Source organism: Oreochromis aureus, linkage group 16, assembly GCF_013358895.1.
Source record: "Oreochromis aureus strain Israel breed Guangdong linkage group 16, ZZ_aureus, whole genome shotgun sequence".
Taxonomy (NCBI): domain Eukaryota; kingdom Metazoa; phylum Chordata; class Actinopteri; order Cichliformes; family Cichlidae; genus Oreochromis; species Oreochromis aureus.
In genome coordinates this window covers 31,368,615-31,378,416 of record NC_052957.1, presented here as the reverse complement: position 1 = coordinate 31,378,416, position 9,802 = coordinate 31,368,615, and the positions used below count along the sequence as shown (strand labels likewise).

At 39.0% G+C, this 9,802-nt stretch overlaps 1 protein-coding gene across 2 annotated transcripts in view; it reads right to left on the bottom strand.

The window, feature by feature from the left end:
• Nucleotides 1–1,055: 1,055 nt before the first annotated feature.
• The window catches only part of dgkh (diacylglycerol kinase, eta), a 75,527-nt gene continuing 66,780 nt past the window's right edge, over nucleotides 1,056–9,802 (bottom strand). Inside the window, exons 29-30 of one of the 2 annotated variants that reach the window (XM_031727289.2) lie at nucleotides 8,538–8,668; nucleotides 1,056–4,343 (exon numbers count right to left, since the gene is read on the bottom strand). In XM_031727289.2, coding sequence (XP_031583149.1) covers nucleotides 4,257–4,343; nucleotides 8,538–8,668 — 218 coding nt within the window. In that variant the 3' untranslated portion in view covers nucleotides 1,056–4,256. The remainder of the gene's footprint in view (nucleotides 4,344–8,537; nucleotides 8,669–9,802) is intronic. The other variant, XM_031727290.2, reaches the window with a different exon arrangement.

Genomic DNA, 9,802 nt, shown 5'->3' with positions numbered 1-9,802 from the left:
CAGTTTACTCCTTGTGAAACTCCTTCTGGTCATCCCTGTTGCTTGTGCACCTTTTACTACCACACTTTTCACCTCCAACGAGGAAAATTGGCTGTATTAATACAGCTCTCTGCAAACAGCCAACCTTTTTTAGCAATGATGTTCTGCAGCCCTGTTGATCATCATCTGGATAACCACAACTGGTCTTCCCCATGACTGGTTGTGTGTACTGACCTACAATAAGAGATGTATTGTAGTCATACTATTTGAACAGTAATTTATTCAAACTCAGAATTCTAATAATTTGATATGATTTTATTTGCTTTATTTTCTGTACTGCAGGTCACAATTATCAAAATGAAAATAGAAAATGTCTTTGTAGGCATTGTTGTTTGTATGTAAAGTGCCTGGATATATTCAAATTTACCTCTTTTAAATTTCCTGTGACACACCTGTATACTGTTCCAGTGGTGGATGTTCCTGTTAAACACAACCAGCGTTTCAAATATGTATGTGCAAGTAATCCATTTGAAATAAATGTTCAGGTTTTAGACTGGACTAAAAACTTCAGTCAGTTTTTTCTTCTATTGTTGAGAACTGATTTAAGCTGAGTAGTATTATCAGCAGATATGTACCAGTGTATCTGGTATCATGTACAACAGTCGAAAAATACATTTGAAAAATTAAAAAGTTATAAGTGTTAATAATGCATAGTTTGCCTACCAGAGGGCACTTTTAAACTTTCCCATTGGCAAAACACCTGTTTGGAATGCCACAAAAACAACAAACCAGCTGATCAAAGCAGAGGGAGTATAAAAGAGTAAAAAAAACCAGCCATTTTATTTAGGAAATTAGAGTATGTTTTGTTGTTCTTGTCTAAGAAAAAATAATGGCTTAAATCCTGGGAACACCCCTGCTTAAGGGCAGTGTTGCATTAAAGGAGATAAAATGGCTTGTTTCAGATAGTGGGTCACTGCATAACGACCACTAACGTGTTCCGTTTTCTCGACATATTTTGAAATTACATGACATAATCCTTTTGTTTAAAGTGTCAATGAAAAAAGAAGAGACTGTCAGATTGCATATGTATCCGATTTTATTGAAGAAGAGAGATATGAATAGGTAGCCTGATTCAAGGCACCTTAAAAATGTACAACAAAAGCTGAACCATTTATTTATTCAGAATACAAAAATACACATCTCAGTGACTCCAAATTGTAATAAATAGTTAACCATGCATTCTAACCATAAAAAGGCACAGAAAACAGTCACTTAGTAGTCATAAAAATGATCAACTACTTTACCAAAGTCATCCAGATAGTAATACAGGTGACAACTGTAACATTATATTCCAAATGTGAAAACACAATACACATCATATCATTTAACCTTAGGCAATAAATATGCAAATATTGTCTATACCTACATATATATTCTTAAAAAGGAAAACTGTGCCATTGTAAACATAATGTAAACAAATGAAACTCATTTTTCTCCCAATGCTTCGATAACCACACCAAGTGTTAAATCTGTCTTTTAGAGATCCTTGCATGGGTTTCATTGGTTTTTGAAAACCAGGCAGTTTGCAGCATTATTTACAGACCACTGAAAAACACAGCAAGGGAGAAAGGTGGCAACTTCCATTGTATATGTCAAGGTCAAGCTGGAGCCTGGGGCCAAAATGCTTCAGATTAACAGAACCTTGCAGACACCCTGGACATGCAGATGCCATTAATGCAGACCGACACAGCTCATGAACTGCAACAGCATCATTCACAACTTGCTTTTGGTGACTGGCGTGATGAGAGTACATGTGAGGCCAAACTTCAAGAGCGCTGCAGCGTAGAGCACCCTAGCACTGTATAAAGCACATACTAACAGAAAGGCTTCTATAACAAAGGGTTCTGGTTTACAAAAGGCTAACTGTCATTAAATAGTCTCATCTATTTAATGGATAAAAGGCATATGAGACTAAAAACATGGGAAGGTCTGACAAATTTGTAGTTTTATGAACACTGAATGATAAAAACTCAAATTGGACTGTAACTTTATTTATGCCAATGAGCATCTGATTGTCAGCATAAGGAGCTGGAAGATAATGCAGTTTAATGGTGTAATCCACGCCTGTAGAGGTGTGAGATGTGATAGATTGCCCCCTGGTGGAGGGAACACACAATTCCAAAGTTTCGCTCACATTCTGCTAGGATGGCATATTAGTCTATGGGTGGGGCAAAATTTTAAATTATACTGTAAAATTAGCTGGAAATCAAAAGTATATAACTGTACTAAGTTACAATATGCCACTGTTGTAGTACACACACTTGAATGCACACGTTACAACAGGTTACGTGAAGTGTACACAACAGTCATGTCTGCCTAATCCCTCCCATTTGCTTGCACAGTCCTACTTTAGTGTATCATCTTGGAAGCACAAAGGAGCAAAACTATAAACTACTGAACCACTGGAAGAAATCTGGAGTAAAAAGCTGTCTGTCTCTCTCTGGGTCTAACTTTGAAAATCCTCAAACCTCGAGGAAGAGTACAAAAGAACTTTTACAAGGTTTTTCTGTGGTGTTTTTTTTTTTTTACCCACTGAGGAACATCATGTTTGGAAAGCTTCAGAGACAGTATCAAAACAAGAGATTAAAATATTGCACCATCATTAGAATACAACAGCATCATCATGTACAAGAGATTGGAACAAAATCAACAACAACTGGTATGGTGTAATATACACAATCAAATGTGTGGGCTGTCGACAATGCATGCCATGTCAGCAATCTACAAATGCATCAGATTACACTTACAAACATTGTTTGCATACACTGGTATACTGTATATACAGTGCATAATTATATACAAACTTAGCATCACATATAGAAATATACCCTGTAATGCCACCATTCTTAAATGAAACTAACAAGTAGAAGTAGCGTTCTAGCAAAGTCTCACTTGGAATTTGAAGGAGAAAAAAAAACTGAAAAAGCTGCACTTGAACAATGTTAAGCAGACTGCAGATCAACTGCTCTATTCAAAACTCATATCTAACTCCTATTCTCAATAGTGTTAAATACTGTATTAAGTTGCCAAAAGGTAAAAAGTTGAGGTGAACTGTTAACTCTATGTAATGATATGAGGATTTGCACTTGCATGAAGCAAGAAGTAGAAAGTGCCTGTTTAAGAATTCCTTTAAAAAAACTCTACAACCCTATAGTATAGGTGGTTGGCGTCTGACCAACAGTTTTACTCTCTTCCTGACTAATACAGCTTTTCCCCACCTTAAATGAAATTAAGACTTAAAACCTACTGGCTTATTAAATAAAGACAAAACCGTCTGATGATTTCTTCGACATTCACTTTGGTACTGATTTTTCACATCCACAGAGAACGTGTCAACTTATTAATTTCATATAATCATAACTCACCGACAGCTTGTTTAAAAATTTCTTACGGTGTCTACCATTAAAGCACGTCTTACACGAAATGATTCAAAATATGGCACTTGACAGAAACCTTTTAAACATGTCATTATCATGCAAACAAAATAATTTAAAGCTAGAATAAAAAGTTGGATTTAGATCAAAAATGATGTTTTCAGTAGTAACAAATGGCATTATAATACTTAAGTTATGTAAAACTTGTTCAAGTGTCAATTTGCACACACACACACACACACACACACGCATACACACAAAAAATCAAGACACTAATCATGCAATTAAACACATCTAAGGTTGAGCAAGCATAGCATGCAACACTATTCCACTGTTTTCAAACAAAGCTTCCAGACAACCACCTGCATGGTCCAGATTATCGTTCTGCATGTGCAGCTCTGTAATGTGAGGCAGAGAGCCAGCAAATACATTTTTATTTTTACACAGACTCAACTGAAGCAGAGCCCCACACCTATGGAAGTCTTAGTTTTGCTACTAGTTTGTTATCACAGCTCAGACAACAAGCTGTCAACAGTAAGGTTAGTTGCATACCTGATTATGTGCTATGAATGGTTATTAGATAAGAAATGGCTTTTTTGTGTGTGTGAAGATCCACGATTTCCATCAGCGTTCTCGATTGTCATTTTGGCACCAAAGAACAAACAAACACACGCACATGTATCTTGATCACGACATCACACAGACTTTCTCAGCAGAGGGATCAAATATCCGTCTCTCTTTCAATACATATCTCTTCCATCACTGCCTATGGTGCTCCCAAACACTTCCACTAATGTCAGGAGGAATGCATGTTTCCCCTTTCTGGTAGCATTTGCTCCTGGGTTAGAGGTCAATCATGGAGGCCTTGGCCAGGTCTTTAGTTCCCTGGAGAATTCTCTTCATATGACCCACTTTCGATATCCCCAGATCCTGAGGGCCAACAAAGACAGCAATTAAAAACACACTGAGAGAGGTCTGTTTCACACCATCATAAATAAATGTCGAGGGGGTGATATAAACAGTCTGGTATGAACAGCACTAGGAATCAAACTTTTAAAGGCTACACACCAGGTTGCTTCATAATCTATAGTGGGAGAAATCGGTATTTATAGTGTCAAAACTATAAAATATTAATAATTAAAACATTTCATAGTGATCTAACAAATATATCTTAGGAATATTTAGGCAAATGATGTCCACAGAAATATATCTTTAAGTCAAATTTTCTTTAGAAGCTACTAAAAGCTATGAGGTGGGCTGCCATTCATGTCACATTTGAGATAAATTATGATATATATAGTTATCATTTGCAGAAAAATGTAAATTGAATATAAATTTCCACTGACATCACGAGCAATGTGTTAATGAATAGATACTAATGTACCAAACTAAGACTGTGAAAATGGTTGGATGCTTAACTTGCCATATTTTTTGCTCTGCTTTTGGTCAGCACCTTCTGCGAAAATGATCTATTGCTTTGGCAGCTAAAAGCCATAGACTGTATAATACAGACTTAAATGCCTCTTGTTGAAGGGAGAGGAAAACTGATTTTAGAAAAGTCTCTGAGAAAATGAGCTCTCAATTTCCGGTATCTATTACTAAGCACAACCGCTTCAATACATCATATTATATTACTATTGTCTCTAATGATACCATATAGAGTAACCAAAAAAACAAAAAAAGGTGGCTAGCTTTTAATAAAGAAGTTGCCTCCAGTGTCTTTAGATTTTATAAAGATCCAACCCTCAGATGTTCAGTTCATGTTTGACTGTTCAAATTCCCCAGTAAGTATGTTCATTTAAAGCCTGAAGTCAACTAGTGAAAACCTAAAATCCAAATAAATATCATAATCACAATAGTTTCAGTATGCTACCAAAGCTAGCTTACTAGCACTAGTACTATTGTTAACTTATTAGCTACAAAATTAGCTCCAAATATGTTATGTCTAATTTTAAAAGGCCAGGAAAAAAAACCCAAGGCTTCAAATTAGTAGACCGTAAACCAAAATGTAACCTTGTCTTTTTTGATCTTATAGATGCAACTTTGTGCATTGGACACAAGCATTAGCAATTTGTTATGTTTTCTAACCATCCATCCATTTTTTGGAACTCCAGCCAACTGCTCCAGCTCAAACAGGAGGCGGAAGGGGGGGTATATCTCACCAGTCCCTAGGGCCTCTTCCCATTAGGACATTCCCAGAAAAGCCTCAAATAGGAGGTGCAGTATGGGTATCCTAATCACATGCCTGAACCATCCTAACTGGTTCCTTTTGGTGTGGAAAAATTTATGAACAAAGCTAAAGAAGAGCCCAACACCTGCCAAAGGAAGCTCATTTCGAACACTTGTATTGATGATCTTTATTTTGGTCACTACCCAGAGCTCATGGCCATAGGGGAGCTGGGGAAGACAATCAACAAGCAAACTGACAGTTTTGCTTATACGCTCAGCTCTCTCTTCACCACAACAAACTGGTACAGCGTTGCATTGCTGCAGACGTGGCACCAATACATCTATCAGTCTCCTGCTCCACTCTCCCCTTACTTGTGAACAAGAACCTGAGATGCTTAAACTGTGAGGCAGTGACTCCTCCCTGACCCAGAGTCGGCACTCCATCCTCTTCCATGGCCTCAGACTTGGAGGCTCAAACAACTAGCAAATATATGTAGTTAAGACGAAGGAATCAGAGACGGTTGGCCTTTAAATGACTCAAAACATTCAATGTATATCAATAAACAATATATATCAGTCACTGGATCTGTACTTTTATCCATTCAAAAATAAACTACCAAGCAACATAGTCAGCTAGCCACAGTACGACTGAGTGATAAACTGTAAGACAATGAAATGAGGGGCACAGATATAGAACGAACACAAGTATATTGCCATACAAATGTGTACCTGGGTATCTCGTGTGTGTTTGCATAAACAATGGCATTCAATTTTCTTGTACTGATATTTTTAACAAATCGAACAGGTGGATTGATTTTACTTGGCAATACCAGCTTATCACAGATATATTATCAGTGCAAATATCAGCCAATTATTATAGGATATCTAAAGATACACTGTTGTTATTTAGCAGTGTTTCAGTTTAACATGTGTAAAGAGATGGTTGAGAAATCAAAGGAAAATAACCTTAAACCTTGACCTGATAGTTTTAATCATCGGTCCTGAGGCTCACAGAGAGAAACTCTTGTCTAAATTACAGGCATTTTCACTATGTCCTTCGCTACAAGTGAAAAACCTGGGTGTTATTTTTGACTCTGAGCTTGGTTTTATCCCACATATTAAACATGTAACCAAAATTGGATTTTATCATCTAAAAAATATAGCCAGAGTCCGCCCTATTCTCTCTTGGGCCAACACGGAGATGTTGATGCATGCTTTTATTACCAGTCGCATTGATTACTGTAATGCCCTGCTCTCTGGTCTCCCCAAAAAGAATATTTCACCCTTACAACTTTTACAAAACTCTGCAGCTCGTGTGCTGACGAAGACCAGAGGGCGGGCCCACATTACACCGGTTTTAGAATCGCTGCACTGGCTCCCCGTGTGTTTCAGGATCGATTTTAAAGTTCTTTTATTGGTTTTTAAATGTCTTAATGGTCTTGGGCCTTCTTATCTTTCAGATCTTTTTATCTCTTTATCCTGTATATATTCTTATTAGGTCATATCTCCAGTGTTTCCTCAGAGGGGGCTCTCTGCACCGGGGCTGTGATCGACCGTGGCTGCTGGGGCTCTGTGGGTCCTCTCAGCCTGGCTGGGGGGCTTCTTTGCCTCCCTCCTGCTGTGTGCCCAGCCTGGAGGCTGCGGTCTGTGACTGGCTCCTGTGATAGTGTTTCCTCACTTGGCTAATGCGTACCCAGCCCAATTTTACTCTTTAAGTGTGCATGTGTGTGTGTGTGTGCGGGGGGGGGCTGCTTTTAACCATGTAAAGCACTTTGTGCTACATTTTTTGTATGAAAAGTGCTTTATAAATAAAGATTGATTGATTGATTGATTGATTGATTGATTGATATGGTGGGGGGGTATTTTGATGCTATTGGTTTAGGTCCACCTCTCTGTGTAGAGAAAAGAGTCACTGAAAGGTCAAATCAGTTATTCCAAGTGATAACCTTTACCCTATGATGAAACATTTGTATTTTTATGGGAGTGGTCTCCAGGATAAAAACACCCTCATCATCAGTTTTCATCTGAGCACGAAAAAAACATGAAGCATTAAATGTGCAACTGAGAAGATTGAGAAAAAAAAATAGTCCATACTTGATTTAAATGTGGTTCATAATAACTTTAAGTTTGTCTTCTTGTGGACCTGAGCTTGGCTTCCAGTGTCCTTCTATTTTAAGATTGTTACCTGGAGGTCCAGTGGATAACACAACCCAGATCAACATTATTATTATTATGAGTTGTCTTATACACTGTAACTTCATTACAGTGTATTATGAAAATAGCATCAAAACATCATGGTCATGTTCTAACTTACGTTACACAGTAAAGAATGTGCTTTTGACTTTTTTTGACAGATTGTTTTAAAGTAGAATGTTCTAGTCCTCATGTTCTGATATACACGTTGACAGTGTAATCTGAAACTGCAAGCTGTTTTGTTTGACAAGTGTTTATATGCATACGACTGAAGTCAGTAGAGACTGCACAAACTTTCGAACAGTTCCTAGAAAGGCTATATTGCTGCTCCCTTTGTTCGCTCCACGTTCATGTTGCAACATAGTTTTTTCCAAGACTGCCATTATATGCATTCATTTTTTTCTCACTTTTGCCCTAAGCCTAACTCAGTTTGGTCTATCCACACCGAGCCCCTCCTTGACCTGAAGGCTTCCCCCCCTTTTCAGCAGGTATACAGTGTTAGTGGGTTACAGCAAGTCTTTTTCAACAAGCCACGATCAGACGGTAAAAGCCAAGCAGAGCGATGCAGCGCAGCACGAGAGGTGGCAAAAACAGGGAGACATCTAACAGAGCGAAAGAAACGCAGCACACCAAGAGGGTACAGAGAGAAAGAGTTGATTTTGGATTGGAGGAGGGGGTTCACACAGATTCACTGAGATGTGTCAACAAGTGGGTACCAGTGTGTGTGTGCGTGTGTATATGTGTGTGTGAGTGAGAGAGTACCTTCAGGTCCCTCCTCTCCAGGTGCAGCAGCTCCGAGCCTCGGATGTCGTGTCGGATGAAGGTGTCTCTGTACTCCCCCAGACTCAGCTGTTCCAGCCAGATGCCCACCTCCTCTGTGCCCCATCTTTCCACTGTACTCGCACACACACATGTGCACACACACAAATGCACACACAGAGCAGAGCAGAGAGAGGCTCAGAGTGCCTCACGGGTATGCAAACGCACTGCCACATTCCACAAACTGTCACACTCTCACTTCTTTTAACCCCATATACAATGTGAATGTGTCTTCAAAAACACACACACACACACACACACACACACAACCTCACCTATGGACACAGATTGTGGTAAATCATTGAAGAGAGAGATGGAGGGGAGGAAGGGGAGAGAGAGAAGAAGGGAGGAGAAAGAACAATGACGGCAGCTGGTAGATGAGGAAGGAGTGGGACAGAGGCCAAAGGTTGGTCAGAACAAGGCAGTGACCAATGGCGTTCACGGCAGGCTGGGAGCATGCACATCATTGACCAATATCAGCGCACACAGAGGAAATTAGGAGGTAAAGGGAGGCGGAAGCCTGTGCAATCTGCAGGAAATACAGCTCAACTACCCAGATAAAAGGAAGGGCTTCTCAGTATTCTTATTTGTACACAGCAACATTGTAATCTCACTGTCTCCTCATCTACAAATCTGATATTGCCTTTTCTACTCAGTTTTTCTTTTTTGTGTTCATATTAAATCTTCCATCTCTGCACATGTGTCCTTGGTGCACAGACTTGTTCTTCTCCCGACTTTGTACCTTCTGAAAACATACTGACAGCTGGATAAGAGCATGAAAAGAGGGGAGTATGGGGTGCAAGTTGATGGTCAGGGTGTGGGATGTTAACACCTCAAACACATTCAAACACACATTCTTTGTGTTTCTACTAGGGGACAACAATGGAGTACGGCGTTTATGCATGGGCTTCAAAAACGACAGGAGTGAGGGGCAAGGTAACCATCATGAAAGGTAACCGTGATGACTCTGGGCAGAAACAAGCTGTTCTTGTGTGTGTGAAGGAGCAGTGGTCAGCTTTACATTACTGATGAATAAAGTATGGTACCACTTCCAGCTAAACATCTTGCTTGCCATTAGCAAGTGAATAGGAAGTGAAATAACATCTGTACCCTTTAAATTCAACTAACTTCAAGCTACGATTAACAAATCAAAAGTTACTATGATTTTAATGTTATCATCCTTTTTAATAAGAGATGGAAACAATTAT